At 39.7% G+C, this 22116-nt stretch overlaps 2 protein-coding genes across 10 annotated transcripts in view; one reads left to right on the top strand and one right to left on the bottom strand.

Annotated features, from left to right (window-relative positions):
* The first annotated feature begins 373 nt into the window (after positions 1-373).
* YARS2 (tyrosyl-tRNA synthetase 2) lies at positions 374-20205 on the top strand. The gene is made up of 5 exons (XM_015074935.3): positions 374-1181; positions 1978-2145; positions 16478-16633; positions 16935-17105; positions 18624-20205. The coding sequence occupies exons 1-5, from the start codon at positions 403-405 to the stop codon at positions 18781-18783; spliced, it is 1434 nt and encodes a 477-aa protein (XP_014930421.1). The 5' UTR covers positions 374-402; the 3' UTR covers positions 18784-20205.
* The window catches only part of DNM1L (dynamin 1 like), a 48917-nt gene continuing 46875 nt past the window's right edge, over positions 20075-22116 (bottom strand). For all 9 annotated transcript variants that reach the window (XM_027035880.2, XM_027035881.2, XM_027035884.2 and 6 more), the window contains one exon: positions 20075-21883. In XM_027035880.2, the coding sequence (XP_026891681.1) occupies positions 21827-21883 (57 nt within the window). In that variant the 3' untranslated portion in view covers positions 20075-21826. The remainder of the gene's footprint in view (positions 21884-22116) is intronic.

Raw genomic sequence — 22116 nt, 5'->3', positions numbered from 1 at the left:
TGAGCCAACAATTCAAACCAATTTGCGCATCACAATTTCATGTTAAAATTTAAACAAACTCTGATGTTTGTAGAGCGCTTCGTAGGTGCCAAGGGCTTTAATTCTTAGTCCTCACAACAGCCCTTTGAAGTAGGAACTATTATCACAGGCACACCTGCGGCACGAATGAGGAAATTAAGTATTAGCGAAGTTACACTGCAAGCTAAGGAGAACCCCCGTTTACGTCGTCAGAACTCCAATGACTGCTGAGAACTCAAGCTCCGTAGCTAAGTGACCGGCTCGCCCCACCCGCGCATGCGCAGAAAAACACGGAAGCAATTTCCGTAGTAATAATGGGAGTCTGACACTGGGGGTGTGGCAAGGGCTCCAAAATCCCAGCATTCGCATCGTGCCGGTGTCAAGATGGCGGCCTCCATGTTCCGGTGCTTTTCTCGGGGCAGGTGGTTTGGGAGCCCAGGCACGTCAGGATTCTTGTTCCTGGGACTGCGTGAGGCCCATTCGGGCGCTCAGGGGCTGCTGGCGGTGCAAAAGGCTCGAGGTCTGTTCAAGGAGTTCTTCCCCGAGAGGGGTACGAAGATAGAGCTCCCAGAGCTTTTCGACCGAGGAACGGGCAACTTTCCCCAGACCATCTACTGCGGTTTCGACCCCACGGCCGACTCGCTTCATGTGGGACACCTGCTAGCTCTTCTGGGCCTGTTTCACTTCCAGCGAGCAGGCCACAACGTGATTGCGCTGGTGGGAGGTGCCACCGCGCGCCTGGGAGATCCGAGCGGCCGCACCAAGGAGCGCGAGGCCCTGGGCGCAGAACGCGTGCGAAGCAATGCGCGCGCCCTGCGCCAAGGCCTCCTGGCCATGGGTGCTAATCACCAGCAGCTCTTCGCGGATGGGCGGCCTTGGGGAAGCTTCACGGTACTGGATAATTCAGCCTGGTACCAGAAGCAGCACCTGGTGGACTTCCTATCCGCCGTAGGCGGCCACTTCCGCATGGGGACGCTCCTGAGCCGGTTGAGCGTCCAGACCCGACTCAAGAGTCCCGAGGGCATGAGCTTGGCCGAGTTTTTTTACCAGGTGCTCCAGGCTTATGATTTCTACTATCTGTTCCAACATTATGGATGCCGGGTCCAGCTGGGTGGATCTGATCAATTGGGCAATATCATGTCCGGATACGAGTTTATCCACAAGTAAGCGCCTTTAGACCCAGGAGAAATCGTGTGACCAAATAATTTACACCCGAATATCCTACGATTCACTATTGGGATTGGGTAGTGACGCCCTTTTCAAGTCCTTTTTGGTTTTCTCCCCGTTAAGAGTCTGAAATGGTGTCGATGTGACAGTCTGATAATGAGAACTAACGGGCTGGATTAATGGTATTAGGTATGGAACATATTCTAGAACTCTGAAGCAAATACACCACCAGCCAGGATTCTGTGTTACTGAATTGAGAAACTGCTTTCCTTTGTTTATACTTGAATGGGATTGTGCCTCGGTGAGTAGTTTCTGCTTTAGCTGCACCTTCCATAAAGCTAGTATTAGTTTTTGGTTGGCATCGCAAAAAAATTGTTTTTCAACTCCAAATGTTTGGCAAATAATGTAGATTTTAATGACATTTTCTTAAGGGAGATGAACTCTGTAGTTCTAGCCTAGCCCATGTGCTACTCATTTTTAAAATCCCTTAAAGCATCCTTAGTGTCTCTACCTGACTCCTTACCCAGTTTTCTTTCCTTGTTTTCTTGGGCCTTTAAAGTTTTGAGGCCCTATTTATACAGAAACTCCCCCAGAGTCACTGATTCCATTGTAGTTGAGAATGACAAATGCCAAAACAGTGAATGCTCTGAAAACAAGGGACAAACATTCAGATTTAGAAGGTAAAGGAAGTTTTCTCAGAGCAAGAGACCAGAATGAAATCTGAAGAACTATTAGCAAAACCTACCAACACTTGTGACTGAAGAGCATAATGAAGTTTTCCTTTATGCTTAGGTTGACTGGAGAAGACGTGTTTGGAATCACTGTTCCTCTAATTACAAGTACAACAGGAGCAAAATTGGGAAAGTCTGCTGGTAATGCTGTGTGGCTAAACAGAGATAAGACCTCTCCGTTTGAATTGTATCAATTCTTTGTCAGGCAGCAGGATAATTTGGTAGAAAGGTGAGTTCCTAATAGTGTGCTGAGAACAATTAAGTATATTAAGCTCATGGTATAATTTTAGCCATTGAATCTTTGTGTACCTTTTATAGTTTTTTGTGTTTTGTTTTCACTTAGATTCTACTTAAGACACAGAACATTGCAATTTTAACTGTTCTAAACAAGTTTTTTGTTAGTTAAAGCAGAGAACTACCGTGACTCCTGAAAAACTTAGAGTCAAGTTTTGATATACCTCTAGTAAGTACTTAGGATGTTATCAGTTGCATAGTCTGGTTTTTTCACTCCTTTTATGGTCAACTTGACTAAACCTTATTTTACTCTTATCTCTAAAGCTTCTTTTCTTTACCATAACATAGTACACACTTTGAAGATCCTTTTTTAAAAATGATTTTCTCATTCATTCACATTATCTTAAACCCTTCAAAGAATGTAATTGATGATAAAAATATACCTGCAACAAAGAAAAGGTGAATTTTACCAAAAATGATTTTTCCAGACTGAAAAATGTTTTATAATGAACTATAATAATTAAGATTTTTTTCCTTCAGGTTTGTTTTCAACATATTTGATGATACAGTTTAGAGTTTTGATGTATCAAGAACTGACATCTTTTTAAATATTTCATTTTCTACTTGGCTCTGATGTATAAAAATAGAATTAATTTCTGTGTATTAACTGTGTTCCCAGCAACTCTGCTAAACTCTTATTAATTCTAATAATAATGTTTGGATTTTAAAGCACAAGCTTAAATGTAAGGGTAAGTGAGAGACGAATGGAAAAGATTAGAGAATCCAGATAGACTCCAGCATCTATGGTCACTTAATGTCTGTGGCGCTGCAGAACAGTGGGATAAGACCATCTTTTCTTTCTTTCTTTTCTTTTCTTTTTTAATTTTTTTAATGTTTATTTATTTTTGAGAGACAGACAGCTATGAGCGGGGAAGGGGCAGAAGGAAAGGGAGACGCAGAATCGGAGGCAGGCTCTAGGCTCTGAGCTGTCAGTACAGAACCCAAGGCGGGGCTCGAACTCATCAACGATGAGATCATGACCTGAGCCAAAAGTCAGACGCTTGACTGACTGAGCAACTCAGGTGCCCCAACACTATATTTTCAATATATATCACTTGGATAATTAGATGCCTTATTTGAGGAAAATGGTGAAACTTAACCTCACACTGTATACAAAAATCAATTCCAGGTAGATTGTCAACGTAATCTGTAACGAAAGCTAAATCATGTGTTCAGAGCATAAATAGGAAAATCTCTTCATAACTGGGATAGAGAAAGATTCTTATGTGAGATACAAAGAAAAAGATTGGTAAATTAGACAATTAAAATTGAGATCTACAGTTCTCCAAAAGCCACCATTAAGAGTAGAATACCAGTTACATGTACTAGAAGTACTAGCTATTCTGACAGGTATAAGGTGGTCCCTCATTGTGGTCTTGATTTCCATTTCCCTTAGGATTAGTGATGTTGAGCATCTTGTTATATTGGACCATCAGTTTGTCTTTGGAAAAATGTCAGGTCCTCTGCTGATTTTTAAATTGGATTATTATTGGTGTTGACTTGTATGAGTTCTTTATATATCTTGGATCTTGTTGATCTATAGTTTGCAAGTGTCTTCTTCCAGTCAGTAAGTCATTTTGTTGATGGTTTCCTTCTCTGTGTGAAAGCTTTCTATTTTGGTGTAGTATCAGTAGTTTATTTTTACTTTGTTTCCCTTGTCTGAGGAGACATATCTAGCAAAATGTCTAATTTCTAGAAAATGTCTAGAAAAAAAATGCTAAGGCCTATGTCAGATTACTGCCTATGTTTTCTTCTAGGAGTTTCATAGTTTCAGGTCTCAAATTTAGGTCTTTAATCCATTTTGAGTTTATTTTTATGTATGTTGTAAGAAAGTGGTCCAGTTTCATACTTTTGCATGCAGCTGTCCAGTTTTCCTAGCACCATTTGTTGAAGAGACTTTATTTTCTCCATCGTATTGTCTTGCCTCCTAGTGTCATAGATTCACTGACCATATAAGTGTGGGTTTATTTCTGGGCTTTCTATTCTCTTCTCTTGATCTATGTGTCTATTTTTCTGCCAGTACTTCATTCTGTTTGATTACTCTGGCTTTGTAATGTATTTTGAAATCTGAAAGTGTGATACCTCCAGCTTTGTTATTCTTTCTCCTGATTATTTTGGTGACTCTGGGTCTTTTGTGGTTCCATACAAATTTGAGGATTATTTGGTCTAGTTCTGTTAAAAATGCTGTTGGTATTTTGAGAGGGATAGCATTGAATCTATAGTTTGCTTTGCGTAGGATGGACATTTTAATGATATGAATTCTTTCCATGACCATAGACTATCTTTCCATTGTTTGTGTGATACTCAGTTTCTTTCATCAGTGTTTTATAGTTTTCACAGTACAAGACTTTAACCTCCTTGGTTGAGCATGGTAGTCTTTTAAGTAATCTCTACACCCAGCGTGGGGCTTGAACCCACAACCCCAAGATCAAGAGTTGCATGCTTTAGGGCCACCTAGGTGGCTCAGTTGGTTAAGCATCCAACTTCAGCTCAGGTCATGATCTCGTGGTTCATAAGTTCAAGACCCACATTGGGCTCTGTGCTGACAGCTCAGAGCCTAAAGCCTGCTTCAGATTGTGTGTCTCCCTCTCTGTCCCTCCCACACTCATTCATTCATTCATTCTCTCTCTCTCTCTCTCTCTCTCAAAAATAAATAAAAACATTTAAAGAGAGAGAGAGAGAGATGCATGGTCTACTGACTGAGCCAGCCAGCACCCCTAAGCTTGGTAGTCTCTTATAATCCTTTGTATTTCTGTGGTGTCATTCATATCTTTTCTCATTGCTGATTTTATGTATTTGAGTCCTCTTTTTTACTTGATGAATGTGGCAAAAGGTTTATCAGTTTTGTTTATCTTTTCAAAGAACCAGGTTTTGGTTTCACTTATCTTTTCATTTTTTTTTAAGTCGCTTTTCATTTATTTGCTCTATCTTTATTATTTCTTTGCTTCTGCTAACTTTGGACTTTGTTCTTTTTCTAATTCCTTTGGTTGTAAGCTTAGATTGATATTTTTCTGGTTTCTTGAGAGAGGTCTGTATTGCTCTTAGAACTGCTTTTGCTATGTCCCAGAGATTTTGGAACATCATGCTTCCATTATATTTGTTTCCAGGTATTTTTAAATTTCCTCTCTGATTTCTTTGTTGACACATTGGTTATTTAGTAACATGTTATTCAGCCTCCACGTGTTTGTGTTTTTTCACAATTTTTTTTTTGTAATTGATTTCTAGTTTCACACCTAAAAGAGGTTTGATATGATTTCAGTTTTCATAAATTTATTGAGACTTGTTTTGTGGCTTAACATATGACCTATCATAGACAGTGTTCCATGTGCACTTGAAAAGAATGTGTATTCTTTTTTTTTTAATGTTTATTTATTTTTGAGAAGAGTGAGACAGAGCATGAGCGGGGGGGGGGAGAGAGAAAGAGGGAGACACAGAATCTGAAACAGGCTCCAGGCTCTGAGCTGTCAGCACAGAGCCTGACACGGGGCTCGAACTCACAGACCGTAAGATCATCACCTGAGCCGAAGCCAGACGCTTAACTGACTGAGCCACCCAGGTGCCCCAAGAATGTGTATTCTTTTGTTGGGATGGGATATTCTGTGTATCTGTTAAGTCCATCTGGTCTTTTATGTTGTTCAGAACCACTGGTTCCTTGATTTTTCTGCCTGGATGACCTATCCTTGGATGTAAGTGGGGTGTTAAAGTCCCATTCTATTATCGTATTATTGATTTCTCCCTTTTATGTCCATTAATATTTGCTTTACATACTTAGGTGCTACCATTTTTGGCGCATAGAAACTTATGATTGTTCTATCTTTGTTGGATTGATCCCTTTATCATTATGTTAATGCTCTTTTCTCTTGTTATAGTCCTTGTTTTAAAGTCTATTTTGTCTGATATAAGTACTAACGCCGTGACTTTTTGTTTGTTTCCATTTTGATGGAATACTTGTCTCCATCTCTTCGTTTTCATTTTGTGTCTTTAGGTCAGAATGAGTGTCTCGTAGACAGCACGTAGATGTGTCTTGGGGTTTTTATCCATTCAGTCAGCCTGTGTTTTTTGATTGGAGCATATAGACCCTTAACATTTAAAGTAATTATTGATAGTTATATACTTAATTGCCATTTTGTTGTTTGATTGTTTTTGTAGTTCTGTCCCTTCCTTTCTTGCTCTCTTCCCTTGTGATTTCATAACTTTCTTTAGTGTTATGCTTGAGTTCTTTTTATTTTTTTCCATATGTATTCTCTTTTCAAAGGTTTGTGGTTACCATGAGGTTCATATTTAACACCCTACATATATAGCAGTCTGTTTTAAGTTGATAGTCACTTAAGTTTGAATGCACTTACTATTATTTTTAATGTTTTAATTTTTTGAGAGAGAGCACAAGTAGGGGAGGAGCAGAGAGAGGGAGACACAGAATCCAAAGCAGGCTCCAGGTTCTGAGCTGTCAGCACAGAGCCCAATGTGGATCTCAAACCCACAAACACAAGATCATGACCTGAGCTGAACTTGGATGCTTCACTGAGCCAACCAGGTACTCCTGAACATGTTTAGAAAGCATTACATTTTTATTCACCTCCTTCACATTTTATGTATTTGTATGTTTTTATTTTTTGTACTGCTTAACCAATTATTGTAGATACAATTGATTTTACTGCTCTTGTCTTTGAACCTTCGCAATAGCTTTGTGATTGATCTGTTACCTTTACTATATATTTGCTTTCACCATTGAAATTGTCATAATTATTCTAAGTTTTAGTTATGGCCTCTTCTTTCCCACTTACAAAAGTCCCTTGAACATTCTTGTAATGCTGGTTTAGTGGTGACGAATACCTTTAACTTTTGTTTATGTGGGGAATTCTTTACCCCTCCTTCAGTTCTGAATGATAACCTTGCTGGGTAGAGTATTCTTAGTTGTAGTTTATTTCCTTTCATCATTTTGAATATACTGTGTGCTCCCTCTGGAGCCTGCAGTTTCTGCTGAAAAATCAGTTGATAGCCTTCTGGGAGTTGCCTTGTACATCACTGTTTGCTTTTCTCTTCCCACTGTTAAGATTCTGTCCTTTTAGTTTTTGACATTTTAATTATCAATGTGTCTTGATATGGACTTCTTTGGGTTCATCTTATTTGGGGCTGTCTGTGTTTCCTGGATTCAGATGTCTGTTTCCTACCCCAGGTTAGGGAAATTTTCAGCTATTATGTCTTCAAATAAGTTTTCTCCCTTTCTCTCTGTTTTTTTTTTTTTTTGAACCCATATAATGTGAATGTTAGTATGCTTGTTGTGTCAGAGGTATGTGTTCTCAATTAATTCTGTATTACTAGGAATTATAGCTTAATTGGGGAAATCTGAGTGTTGAGGTTTTGAAGGTAAATGGTGAGATACCATTTATTATAGGCTGACTTACATACCAACCAAATGTGACTACTGAACGAGGAGACTCCATCTCAGTATCTTTAATAACAGGTTATAAGCTTTTAATGACCTGTTTAAATTGGTATTAGGGGGTGTTTACCATCTTGCCCACAGGAGGAAGAGTCACTGGCATCCACGTGGTAAATTCCACCAGGAATGCCAAGAACTTGGGCCTGTTCGATGTTGCATGGCATTGTGTCAATGCATCCATGCCTATAGTAGGGAGGGAAAGGGCCAAGGAGGCCACCACCAGAAGGAGCCATTTGAAGTAAATGGCCCCTGTAGTTAGTTACATCTGAATGGATTTGTACACCTTTGATTGTTTTACTGGCAATTCTCTTTTAAGAATTTATAGAGAGATTGTCTGGAATAACAGTGACTTGGGCCTTGATGTCTAATCAGACATTTTTTTTTTAATTTTACCAAATATTTATTTTATATAATTTATTGTCAAATTGGTTTCCATACAACACCCAGTGCTCATCCCACCAGGTGCCCTCCTCAATGCCCATCACCCACTTCCCCCTCCTCACCCCACATCAACCCTCAGTTTGTTCTCAGTATTTAAGAGCCTCTTATGGTGTGCCTCCTTCCCTCTATGTAACTTTTTTCCCCCTTCCCCCGTCTTCTGTTACGTTTCTCAAGATCGACTTATGAGTGAAAACATATGGTGTCTGTCTTTCTCTGCCTGACTTATTTCACTTAGTATAACACTCTCCAGTTCCATCCACGTTGCTACAAATGGCCAGATTTCATTCTTTCTCATTGCCAAGTAGTATTCCATTGTATATATAAACCACATCTTTTTTATCCGTTCGTCAGTTGATGGACATTTAGGCTCTTTCCATAATTTGGCTATTGTTGAAAGTGGTGCTGTAAACATTGGGGTACATGTGCCCCTATGAATCAGCAGTCCTGTATCCATTGGGTAAATTCCTAGCAGTGCTATTGCTGGGATTGGGCAGTTCTATTTTTAATTTTTTGAGGAACCTCCACACTGTTTTCCAGAGCAGCTGCACCAGTTTGCATTCCCACCAACGTGCAAGAGCGTTCCCGTTTCTCCACATCCTCTCCAGCATCTATAGTCTCCTGATTTGTCTATTTTAGCCACTCTGACCAGCATGAGGTGGAATCTCAGTGTAGTTTTGATTTGTATTTCCCTGATGAGCAGTGACATTGAACATCTTTTCACGTGCCTGTTGGCCATCTGGATGTCTTCTTTAGAGAAGTGTCTATTTATATCTTCTGCCCGTTTCTTCACTGGATTATTTGTTTTTTGGGTGTGGAGTTTGGTGAGTTCTTTATAGATTTTGGATACTAGCCCTTTGTCCGATATGTCATTTGCAAATATCTTTTCCCATTCTGTCAGTTGCCTTTTAGTTCTGTTGATTGTTTCCTTTGCAGTGCAGAAGCTTTTTATCTTGATGAGGTCCCAGTAGTTCATTTTTGCTTTTAATTCCCTTGCCTTTGGAGATGTACCAAGTAAGAAATTGTTCCGGCAGAGGTCAGAGAGGTTTTTTTCTGTTTTCTCCTCTAGGGTTTTGATGCTTTCCTGTCTCACATTCAGGTCCTTCATCCATTTTGAGTTTATTTTTGTGAATGGTGTAAGAAGGTGGTCTAGTTTCATTCTTCTGCATATTGCTGTCCAGTTCTCCCAGCACCATTTGTTAAAGAGACTCTCTTTTTTTCCATTGGATATTCTTTCCTGCTTTGTCAAAGATTAGTTGGCCGTACATTTGTGGGTCCAAATCTGGAGTCTCTATTCTATTGGTCTTTGTGTTTGTTTTTGTGCCAATACCATACTGTCTTGATGATTACAGCTTTGTAGTAGAGGCTAAGTCTGGGATTGTGATGCTTCCCGCTTTGGTTTTCTTCTTCAAAATTACTTTGGCTATCAGGGTCTTTTGTGGTTCCATACAGACTTTAGGATTGCTTGTTATAGCTTCAAGAAGAATGCTGGTGCAATTTTGATTGGGATTGCATTGAATGTGTAGATTGCTTTGGGTAGTATTGACATTTTGACAATATTTATTCTTGCAACGCATGAGCACGGAATGTTTTTCCATTTCTTTGTGTCTTCTTCAATTTCCTTCATAAGTTTTCTATAGTTTTCAGTATACAGATCTTTTACGTCTTTGGTTAGGTTTATTCCGAGGTATTTTATGCTTCTTGGTGCAATTGTGAATGGGCTCAGTTTCTTTATTTGTCTTTCTGTTGCTTCATTATTGGTGTATAAAAATGCAACTGATTTCTGTACATTAATGTTGTATCGTGCAATTTTGCTGAATTCATGTATCAGTTCTAGCAGACTTTTGGTGGAGTCTATCGGGCTTTCCATGTAGAATGTCATGTGATCTGCAAAAAGTGAAAGCTTGACTTCATCTTTGCCAATTTTGATGCCTTTGATTTCCTTTTGTTGTCTGATTGTTGATGCTAGAACTTCCAACACTATGTGAAACAACAGCAGTGAGAGTGGACATCCCTGTCATGTTCCTGATCTCACAGGGAAAGCTCTCAGTTTTTCCCATTGAGGATAGTATTAGCTGTGGGCTTTTCATAAATGGCTTTTATGATGTTAAATATGTTCCTTCTATCCTGACTTTCTCGAGGGTTCTTATTAAGAAAGGATGCTGAATTTTGTTAAAGGCTTTTTCTGCATCGATGGACAGGATCTTATGGTTCTTTTCTTTTATTAATGTGATGTATCACATTGATTGATTTGCAAATATTGAACCAGCCCTGCAGCCCAGAAATGAATCCCACCTGATCATGGTGAATGATTCTTTTTATATGCTTTTGAATTCGATTTGCCAGTATCTTGTTGAGAATTTTTGCATCCATATTCATCAGGGATATTGGCCTGTAGTTCTCTTTTTTTGCTGGGTCTCTGTCTGGTTTAGGAATCAAAGTGATGCTGGCTTCATAGAATGAGTCTGGAAGTTTTCCTTCCCTTTCTATTTTTTGGAACAGCTTGAGAAGGATAGGTATTAACTCTGCTTTAAATGTCTGGTGGAATTCTCCAGGGAAGCCATCTGGTCCTGGACTTGTATTTGTTGGGAGATTTTTGATAACTGATTCAATTTCTTCACTGGTTATGGGTCTGTTCAAATTTTCTGTTTCTTCCTGTTTGAGTTTTGGAAGTCTCTGGGTGCTTAGGGTCTTTGTCCATTTCTTCCAGGTTGTCCAGTTTGTTGGCATATAATTTTTCATAGTATTCCCTGATAATTGCTTGTATTTCTGAGGGATTGGTTGTAATAATTCCATTTTCATTTGTGATTTTATCTATTTGGGTACTCTCCGTTTTCTTTTTGAGAAGCATGGCTAGAGGTTTATCAATTTTATTTTTTCAAAAAACCAACTCTTGGTTTCATTGATCTGCTCTGTTTTTTTTAGATTCTAAATTGTTTATTTATGCTCTGATCTTTATTATTTCTCTTCTTCTGCTGGGTTTGGGGTGTCTTTGCTGTTTTGCTTCTAGTTCCTTTAGGTGTGCTGTTAGATTCTGTATTTGAGATTTTTCTTGTTTCTTGAGGTAGGCCTGGATTGCAATGTATTTTCCTCTCAGTACTGCCTTTGCTGCATCCAAAAGGGTTTGGATTGTTGTATTTTCATTTTCATTTGTTTCCATATATCTTTTAATTTCTTTAATTGCCTGGTTGACCCGTTCATTCTTGTAGTAGGATGCTCTTTAACCTCCATGTTTTTGGAGGTTTTCCAGACTTTTTCCTGTGATTGATTTCAAGTTTCATAGCATTGTGATCTGAAAGTGTGCATGGTATGATCTCAATTCTTTTATACTTATTAAGGGCTGTTTTGTGACTCAGTATGTGATCTGCCTTGGAGAATGTTCCATGTGCACTAGAGAAAAAAGTATATTCTGTTGCTTTGGGATGCACAGTTCTAAATATATCTGTCAAGTCCATCTGATCCAATGTATCATTCAGGGCCCTTGTTTCTTTATTGATTCTCTGTCTAGATGATCTATCCATTGTTGTAAGTGGAGTATTAAAGTCTCCTGCAATTACCACATTCTTATCAATAAGGTTGCTTATGTTTGTGATTGTTTTATATATTTGGGGACTCCCGTATTCGGTGCATAGACATTTATAATTGTTAGCTCTTCCTGATGGATAGACCCTGTAATTATTATATAATGCCCTTCTTCATCTCTTGTTACAGCCTTTAATTTAAAGTCTAGTTTGTCTGATATAAGTATGGCTACTCCAGCTTTCTTTTGACTTCCAGTAGCATGATAGATAGTTCTCCATCCCCTCACTTTCAATCTGAAGGTGTCCTCAGGTCTAAAATGAGTCTCTTGTAGACAGCAAATACATGGGTCTTGTTTTTTTTTTTATCCATTCTGATACCCTATGTCTTTTTGTTGGAGCATTTAGTCCATTTATATTCAGTGTTATTATTGAAAGATACAGGTTTAGAGTCATTGTGATGTCTGTAGGTTTCATGCTTGTAGTGATGTCTTTGGTACTTTGTGGTTCTTGCAACATTTCATTCACAGAGTCCCCCTTAGGGACATTTTCATTGACCCAGGGGACTACCAGAGTGGTATAGGGGCCACTGTCTCTGGGAGGTGGGATGATGAGTCCTGGGGAGCCACCAACTCCCTGCGGTAGAGGCTTAGGTGGCTGCCAGCCCTGGGTTTTAGAGAAGAGGTCAGAGGCAGTTGCAGAGACTGGGTTCAAGTCAGGATGGATGGCAGCTGAGTGGCAAGAGGGTGGATGGCCGAAGGGGGCTATAGATGGGAGAATGTTAGTGTTAGGATCTAGAGTTTAGAGACTGGCTGTCTAGATACTAAGTGGCCAGGAACACTGAGATTTTGTAACTCCGAGAAGAGGTTAACCTGTGTGTTTTCATAAAGGGCAAAATTAAGTTGAGGATTTATTGGAGTTGGGAGCCCTTTTTGTTGAGGGAAATTTGTTCAAGGGGGCAGCGGGGGTAGAAGGGCATAGATCTGAAGTGTCCAGGTACCTGGATAGTAACCTCCTCCATGTCTAGCAACCATGCCCGTGCCCGCCAGTGCCTTTCAAATGGTTTCAGCAGTCCCATTAAAATTAGTAGCACTGCCCTGTAGTTAGGGGGAGCGCCTTATAGAGTAATACTCTGGACTCGGGGTCACTTGAGGCTTTGTCAGGTTTAGAAATGAAGAGGGTGTCATTCGGGTCACTATGGTCATTGAAATGATAAACATACGGGACCACGCCAACTTTGCTACAGGAGACAGGCCTAGTCTAATGTTTCCCATTCACTGTGAGCCTTAGCTTTAGTGATTTCTGTCAGGAACGGATGAGCACAGCACCAGGCAGTAAATATCCAGGGTTGGGGGGGGGGGTAGGTACAGATATCAGTGGCTCTGGGGGCTCCATCTTCCTTTACCCATCCTCATCCTCATCAGTGGCCTCAACAACCAGGTCAGCTTTTCCTTGGGTACCAGGGGCACTCCCTGAGACATGTTGCTTTGTTCTATCCCATTTGGGGAGGAAAGCCTAGGGGGCTCAGGATGTGGTATCTCAAAGGAAACAGACATGTAGCTGGACTGTTCTCTGAGAAGATTATAGATTTTAGGGTCTTCAGAGAGAGTGGCCCGTTGTGCAGTTCAGCCATGAGTAACAGTTTTCAATCACAGGCCACAAACCTGTAATAGCCAGTTAGCTCCCTTCTATCCTTCCTGCTGCACAAAGTCTTTAAGGTTAGAATTTCAGTTAAGGCATAATTTCTGATGCCTTAATTGTTACTTTCTGATTTTCTTCATTACGTTGATCTTAACGTGTTGTTACCAGAAAAAGTTTCTGGAAAATGTCCCTGTGAGCCCACTTCATAAGTGGCTGCTTTCCTTTCCAGGGTGTCCCAGTTGCCCTCCCTAGGATTGGCATCTGCCTCCACTAGCGCAGTGTACACGGGACCTTTGGGAAAGCCCTGGCTTTCCTATTGGTGCAAATAGCAGAGCCTTGGCATGTTGGTACCTAGTGGCACTAAGCAATGCCCAGGAAGCTTTCATCTCTGTTAAATAAACTTTGCATTTATTTGGAGCTGATGTACCCCCTCTGGGGTCTTAAGAGGCACTGGCATAAGATGTTCAGGACATTTGTGTTTGTCTATTAATTGTTTAGCAACATCACACCGGAGACTGGATTTATGATATCCCATGGGGTTAGGGAGACAAAGTGATGGTGAGTGTAGCGGCCATGTGGGGACAGCAAGCCTCAGTGAATGTCTCCTTTCATGGTGCCATTGGTTTCCTGTTACAAGGCTGTTCTGTGTATCTGGGTTAGGGCACATAGTCCCACTGTGACCCACCACTCAGTGGTCACTAGGGGAGTTCTCACTCCTCCTTATCTACTGGAGTACCCTTTCCTCGGTACCATTAGCCCAAAGCCTCATCTTGGGCAGCAATCTCAGCCTTGGGATTCACTCTGCCTTCACTAGCTGTCCTTGGTGCAAGGCAGGGAGGACCCTCATGTACATTAGTAGTCAGTAAAGGCCTTTATAATTAGTGGTCTTATCATCTCATTAGTCCATATAGCCTAAATCACATTGCACTGGAGAGTGAATTATTATGGTAGCAGTGACAGGAAACACACAGCAGAGGCAATATGCAGAAGCACGGAAGAGTGCAGTAGACCTCCAGCAAGTGGTGCTGCCTTCCCAAATGGTGTTACCATCTGGGTTAGCCAGTCACAGTTAGTAAGGTGGTTGAAGCTGGGGGTGGTTCATGGGTGGCTCAGTCTGTTGGGCTCCAACTCTTGATTTCGGCTCAGGTCAGGATCTCATGGTTTGTGAGTTCAAGCCCTCATTAAGGTCTACGCTGATGATGCAGAGACTGCTTGGGATTCTGCCTCCGTATCTCTCTGCCTCTCCCCTGCTTGCTCGTTCTCTCTCTCTTTCTCAAAACAAATAAAAATAAACTTTGAAGAAAAAAAAAAGATAGTTGAAGCTAAACGCGTTCCCGTAGGTTAACTACAAGTGCTATCATCACACAGTCCCCTTGACTGTACCATCTACCAATTGTTTGGCTCTCAGACTATTGATAGTGGTGCCAGCGGTTAGAAATGCCTGGGGACACTCACCTGGGCTGACTACTTGTGGCTGCGCTTAGAGATGGTTCCCTGAGCCGAGTGCCTCTTGTGAGTTCGTCTTGTGGCTAGACTTGCCTTAAGGGATCTTACGATTGCAGGATGCACCTCAGCCACAACCATCAGAGAACTTCGAAAAACAAGATTTATGACTCAGAAGTTCTGGAGGGTCCGTGGCATTCTGGGGTCTCAGATAGGGAGAGAGAGAGAGAGGAAGAGAGTGTGGTCCAGGGGCTCTGCATTATTGGGATGAAGGGTGAAGTGCCTAAGGACTTTGTGAGTTCATTCTTTATTGGCAAATTTAAAACAGCAGAAATTAGGAAGTGGGAAGGGAGAAACAGCATCACTCAAGCGGCCAGTTATCTAGGTTACCCAGAGCTTTCTAAAAGAGGAGCTTCATGTGTGTCAGTAGTCTGGTGCTTTGCCTAGTTGACTTGCTGCTAGCTGTGGCATGCAGCTGGCAGTATGTTTATTTGAGGTGGAGGGCTTTGAAATGCATGCCTTGACTGTCAGAGGGTTAATGTCAGGTACTGATGCTACACTTACAGAACTACTTAGGAAAAATACGTGTCTCTGCTTATTAAACCTGTATTTGTACATAACCTGTGACCCAGCAGTTCCTCTCCTGGGTATGTCCCCAAAAGAAATCAGTGCACACAGGCACCAAGAGAAATATATGGGAATATTCATAGCAGCATTATCAGTAATTGTCCAAGAGTAGAAACAACACAGAATAAATAAATATATCGTGGAAACAGTCACAGCACAGAATGCTGTACGTGACAGCTGTTCACCCAACAACATGGATGAGCCTCTTACTGAACATAATCTGCAGAAAAGCCAAACACAAAAATGTATTCTGTATGATTCCGTTTATATAAAGCCTGAAAACAGGCAAAACAAAGTGAAGCTTTTTACGGAGGAGTACTGAAATGGTAAAAGTATAAAGAAAAATAGGTGATGATTTTGAAAGGCGAAGGAGTGGTTAATTTGGAGAGGAAGAGGATGTGATAAATTTGGGCTTCGGTGGGTGGAGGCAATGATGTATTTCTAGGCAGGTGATGGTAGATGTTTGCTTTCTGATTCATTAAACTGTGATTTGCATACTTTTCTATGTCTATGTGTTTTATTTTAAAAAGAGGATATACAAAATAGTATGTCAGGAAGTTACAAATTTTTTATTTATGGGCACATATACATAAAGTACTAAAACATCCCTAGGGAGGATGGGCACAAATTTAGATTAGCTTCTCTCTGTGGGCGAGGAGGGGAATATGGTAGTGCTGGGATCTAGAGCTGTACTTTTCTTTTTCAAAAAGAAAGGTCTGGAACAAAGATGGCAAAATAGTAACATCCTCAGTGTGGGTGGTATGTGCATGGGTGTCTTTTTTGGGTACTTTTCTTCATGTTTATTTTTCATAATTAAAAATAAATTTAAAGGGGCACCTGGGTGGTTCAGTTGGTTAAGCATCTGTGTCCTCACTTCGGCTCAGGTCACGATCTCAGGGTCATGGGATCGAGCCCCGCGTTGGGTTCTGTGCTGACGGTGCGGAGCCTGTTGGGATTCTCTCTCCCTCCCTCTACCACCTGCTTCTCTCTCTCACTTGATCTTAGCCAAAAGGCCGAGAAGCTATGCTTCTCTCTCTCAATGAATGAATGAATGAATTGAAAAGTAGGCAGGATGATTTTTAAAGGGTAAGGGAGTTAGAGATAAAAATTAGATATGTTATTTATATATACCTAACACTGTATTTTTTGCCCCAAAGGTACCTGAAGCTCTTCACTTTTCTGCCCCTTCCAGAGATTGACCACATAATGCAGCTGCATGAGAAAGAGCCAGAAAAGCGGGGTCCTCAAAAACGACTTGCTGCAGAAGTTACAAAGCTTGTTCATGGACAAGAAGGGCTGGCTTCTGCTAAAAGGTGGCCTTTTAGAATAACTAAAAGTGGATAAAGTTAATGTAATTAGTAGACTTGAGAAAATTCATTAGGGTTGTTATTTACCACTAACAAGAATTGTCAGTGGTTGACCTAAGTACTGTAGAATAGCTTCTGTTGGAAAGAAAGATCACCTTGAATTAAGTGTAAATTAGGTAAGATAAACGTTGCTGTTTCAAAACCTTTCAGTGTGGAACATAATGGGCACTCCATAATTGGTTACTGGGTACTAGCCCATGTGTATGGATAGGCGCTCACGTGATGTGGTTCTCAATGTGTATTTCAGGTGTACTCAAGCCCTTTACCATAGTAGCATAGACGCACTGGAGGTCATGTCTGACCAAGAGCTAAAAGAGCTGTTTAAAGAAGCTTCGTTTTCTGAACTAGTTCTTGACCCAGGAACAAGTGTCCTAGATACATGCCGCAAAGCAAATGCCATTCCAGATGGTCCCCGAGGGTAAGATTATTTAACTTTTAGATCCACAGTTAATTTGGCAGTAAATGTTACAGTTCACAGCATGTGTTTCCAGAAGGTGTTTTCCTGATAATGCTTCAATGGGGTCTCATTTCTGGCAGAAGTTAATCCCAGAATAAAGTGAAAACTGAGTACTTATTGTCGAAAATCCTTTAAATTTTCTATAAAATCTGGTACTACTATACTGTCTCTCCTTAAGTCTAACTCAGTTTCTCCTCAGCATGGAAAGGACTCTGTTTAAGGGACCACAGGGGTTACTGAACTTTTCTAGTGGTTTATTTACTGATACTGGAAATTGTACCACTAAAGATGACACCGTATCTGATTCTGACAGAGTTCTTAAGTAACACTGACATTCGTTTACATTGTATAAGCTGAGTAAGATTGGCTTGTACATTTAAACAAAATGTAGAAATTGATCTGTAAACTGTAGCAAATAGCCCAAAATAACACTTCCTAAGAGAAAGAAATTTGTCCTTCAACAGAAGATGTTTTACTGTAATTTTATAAAACCATGGGTTGTAGCATTTTTTTTCATTTGGTAACACGTTAAGAGAAAATGAACATTTGCCTTTCACAAGGACTTCCAAGGCCTTTCATACTCTAGACCTCTTTTCTTCTCAGAGTTCACTGCTTTCTAGCTACTCCCCATGTTTCCTCACCGTTTGTGAAATTTACTGCTACTCTCCAGTTTACATGTCTCTTCTTTCAGGAAAATTTCCAACCCCCACACACCCAGTGTGCTCCTAGAGCAACCTTTCCTGGGGCTTTATAGCATTTAATCACTGTAATTATTTATTTGTCTGGATTACCCCACTAGTTTTCAGTAGTAAAGGCTCTATGAATGTTTATTGAATGAACTGGGCCATAAATAATGTGAGTAAAACCTATTTACATATGCCATCAAAAAATTGTTGCTAAACTGGAATTAGATAAGCTACTGATTTTCCATTTCTGAAATCAGCCCATTTCACTTTTCTAAAAAAGTTCTGCTTTTTAACATTTTAACAAAATGTGCTATTATTTGCATAGTCTCAGAATAGAATTTCCAAGATTCTTCCAGTTTCATAAGCAAGTTTTCTAAAGGTTTTTGTAATAGCGTATATAGTTGTGACGTGTAGCTCATGGAAGCTCATTAAAAGCAGCATTGCCCTTTTTCTGTCGGGAGGCTTCTTTTCTGTAAGCCCGTACTCAAAGTGTGGGGAGGGGGGGAATTGGCTTGAGAAAGTGATTCTGTTACTCATTTTTACATCACTACCAACTGAATAGTTCTATGTAGAGCTGTGGAATATCCCAGCTTTTTCTCTACTAAGTAAGAAACTGTGCCTTAAATCTCCTTTAGAAGAGCATTTAAGGGGGGGCAGATATCTAGAGTGAACATAAAGGTAACAATTCAGTGCTAAGTGGTTTTAGTTGGACAGCCTCTGAAATATAAATGAAATATCATTGGGAGAGGTGAGTGGTGATGGATTTATCTAATTAAAACACTGTTATTTTTAGGTATCGGATGATAACAGAAGGTGGAGTCAGTATAAATCACAGACAAGTAACAAATCCTGAGAGTGTTTTAGTCGTTGGACAACATATTCTTAAGAATGGACTTTCATTACTTAAAATAGGAAAAAGGAATTTCTACATTATAAAATGGCTTCAGCTATGATGAAAAATCCTTCTGGTGGTTCAGACGTATCCATCTCATTCTCAAGATGTACCAAAGGTTGGCTCCAGAACTTATACTTTCGTTCACACAAGCCAAACAACAGAGAATGGAGTATACTTTAGGCCTCAGAGTGTGAGTAATTTCATTATTTATATAGGTTGATTAATGTGTAATGATGGGGTATTTTGTTTCCTGATCTGCAGGTATTAAGGACTATCATAGAAAACCATAATTGCCGAGGATAATCTCTTTTAAAAATCCTATTTCATGAAATAACTATTGTATCCTTCTTGCGCTCTTTTTAGAGATGAGGAAGAACAGTGAAAAAGAGGGCAGAATAAGGACTCTTGGATACTTTTATATCCAAGTGTCTATCTTCCTGACCTTACTAACACCAACAGCATCCGCAGTGGTCACATTAGAGATGTGAAATACGGTATTGGAAACTGTAGATTTCTGAATTTTTTGCCATTTAGGAAGCAAATACAGTTCTCCTTAAGAAGAAAAGTATTACACAAAGCCCTAGTTGGGAGTAGAAATTACAGTAGAAAGTTTCTTTTCAAAGAACAAAAACCAGTACTTTTGAGAAAGTTTCCAGTTCAGTTTTCCAGTCTCTTACCTGTGTTTCAGTATAAATTTACTCACAGCCTTGTTTTGCCAGATTACTAAGGTAGCCATATTTTATAAATTTGGAAACTTAAGTTTCAGCTTCTGTCCCCAAGCAGATTACAACTTGAGATAAACTGAAAAGTAACTAGAGAGAAAATAGCGGCAAATACAGTATCAAATACCCCATCATATGAGAATATCAAAGTAATTCTTCTGGTAAGGGAAGTCTTCAGGTCACACTTAAAGGATTTAGAACAAGACCTAGTTAAGCTGTACATACATTAGGCAAGTCAATTCTCAGAACTGTTTCTACATGTGAAAAATCAAGGTAGTTATCATCCCTATTTCCCTGAGGACCAAGTGAAACATAAATACAAATGGTTCACAATCCGGTTCCTTCTTGAAAACCTTACAGGCAGCAAAGCATGGCTTTAGTGTTCAAATTCTAGCCATTTACTACCTGGGATACTTGAAACAAATCACTAGCCTGATATGTAAAAATGGAGATGTAATCGTAGCTTTGTGAATTGTGAGATTGCATAGGAAAAAAGTTGTAAAACTTTTCATGTAGCATAAGCTGTCTCATGTTCCAATTAGATTTATATGTTAAAAAGCTAGTAGATCTAAATTTTTCCCTGGGAGCAAAGTTAGGAAGAATTGACTTACTGACAAAACTTGAATGTCACTTTGTACCAGCAATTTTATTTACATAGCAAGAACATACAGGCGTCCGTGGTAAATGTCAGAGATCATCGCCACATTTCAGAGCTTCACTCAGTTTGAGCCAATAAATGAAGGGTTTCTGAAACTTTACATACCTTTCTTGCCTCTGCTTTTCTTGTACAAGGTGTGTAGTGCCAGCAAGTACATTACCATCACCTCAGTTTTAAAGGTAACGTTTTCAATTTGAAATTATGTTTGATATGCTGGGGAATGGTACACTGTAAGTTTCTCCCCCCTTACAAACTCAAGACTGGGATGGTAGTCATCTGATGTATCTGAAGTGAGTAAATCAGGGATGGCTGTACTGATATTGAATAATGGCAGAGTGATTTTAAAGTGTGTGCTAATGAACATTTAGGTAGTATGTATTCTATCAAGAAGGTACTATGAACAGATTCAAAGTAGTACCATTAAGATTGAATCTGGTTTTTTATGTTTGAGATCAGTTGCTGAGCCCGTTGTTTGCTAGTACGTGGGTACCATAAGCTCACGTTACCAACACGTTGTTCCTGCCAGTAGTCCTTCATAACTGTTGTAACAGAAATGTTAACATGTTCAGTAAATTCTGTATTGCTGATATGATCTTTTAGAGATGGAGCTAGATGCCTTAAGGATTTTGACCCATATCTTAAAATTTATCATGTAATTCATACCAAGAATCACCTAGGGAATTTTAATAAAATGGGAGTATGTTGTAAACCTCACCCCAAAACTCTGGATGTATTTTAGTAGTAAAAAGCCTTTAGGTGTGTCTGTCCAGATGTTTTTCTTTAAATAATAAGGCTCCATCAGTATTTTCCTATCTGTTGTAATCTAATGTATCGTTGGTGTGAAGCAAAAGTAACTGTTACCAACTAATAGAGACGTATACTTCGATGACCAGCACAGTATTTGGTTTTAAGTCTCACCTCCAAGTGAATCTTAGAGCATGTTATGAGTGACCTAATTTAAAGATGTATTGGAATTACTATTATATTTGAAAATCAAGTCTAGATGGTTGTTTTTAATGCAGGAAAGTAGAATTCATGCTTGCAGGTTTAAGAAAGAATCAAAGATAATTTAGATGTTTAATGCACTAGGGCAGCGTGGACCCGGAAGTGGAAGGGCTGCAATAGCTACACCTCATGCACATCACCGTCAGTGTTACAGGTCTTCTTGTGCCTTCAGCTTTCTTACTAACACATCAGAGGTTGCAGAGAAGCTCAATAAAAGTAGATCTTGAAGGATAGGTGGACTACAGTGACTGTGAGTAACTTGTCAACTCACACCTTTCAAAGCCAGACCAGTTTATAGTGTGCATGCATTATAGTTGTATGAAATGTTGTCTTCGTGCGTTCTTCTCCAAGGACTATGGCAGCAGCTTTAAGACTGCTCACAGGTTACACAGGTCATCTTATCCACAGGCAAACTGCTTGTACGACTAGAACATGAACAGTTCTTTTTAAGTTCAAATGAAACTGTCACAAGAAAGACTTGATGTATTTTATGTGTACTTTATATGTACGGGGCAACTTTAGAAACAGCCATTTATTATTTGGATTAAATGTATGTTCTGTGATACAGAGTACGATTTTCAGTTTATAGCCAGTCTCTTCACATGAGCAGATTCATACCATTGCAATACACAGGAGTTCATAAATAAAATTCTACTCAAGTAGGCAGTAACTAGCAAATTTCGAGTCAACAAAGTCTCAGTGTTATATAGGTCTCTTCACCAAAGATGAGTCTCTCGTATTTCAGCAATTATTTGACTGGCTCCTTGTAATGCCTACATTAAAAAAGATAAAAAAAATTATAGATGCTTATTGAGTTATATCAAAAAAGGAAGTAATCTCTCCCCTTTATATGTGGCAGATCTATACAACTAGTACCTTCAGTCTAAAAATCTAATCAAGTACTATGCAAAAAAATAGACTAGCCATCCTGTGATGACTGTGTATCTCCAGGGATCAGAATGTAGTGTTTATATCTACAACCCAGCCCCGGGTGTGAAGATTCAGA

The sequence above is a fragment of the Acinonyx jubatus genome, chromosome B4 (assembly GCF_027475565.1).
Source record: "Acinonyx jubatus isolate Ajub_Pintada_27869175 chromosome B4, VMU_Ajub_asm_v1.0, whole genome shotgun sequence".
Lineage (NCBI taxonomy): Eukaryota > Metazoa > Chordata > Mammalia > Carnivora > Felidae > Acinonyx > Acinonyx jubatus.
The sequence above is the reverse complement of the archived record's forward strand: the minus strand, read 5'-3'. Positions and strand labels throughout refer to the sequence as shown.

What these genes read in the sequence shown, in the direction of transcription:
- YARS2 (XM_015074935.3), top strand. Translation starts at nt 403, where the DNA reads ATGGCGGCCTCCATGTTCCGGTGCTTTTCTCGGGGCAGGTGGTTTGGG. An exon ending in CAGGATAATTTGGTAGAAAG is followed by an intron (nt 2,146 to 16,477) that starts GTGAGTTCCTAA and finishes TTTGCCCCAAAG; the next exon opens with GTACCTGAAGCTCTTCACTT. An exon ending in GGGCTGGCTTCTGCTAAAAG is followed by an intron (nt 16,634 to 16,934) that starts GTGGCCTTTTAG and finishes TGTGTATTTCAG; the next exon opens with GTGTACTCAAGCCCTTTACC.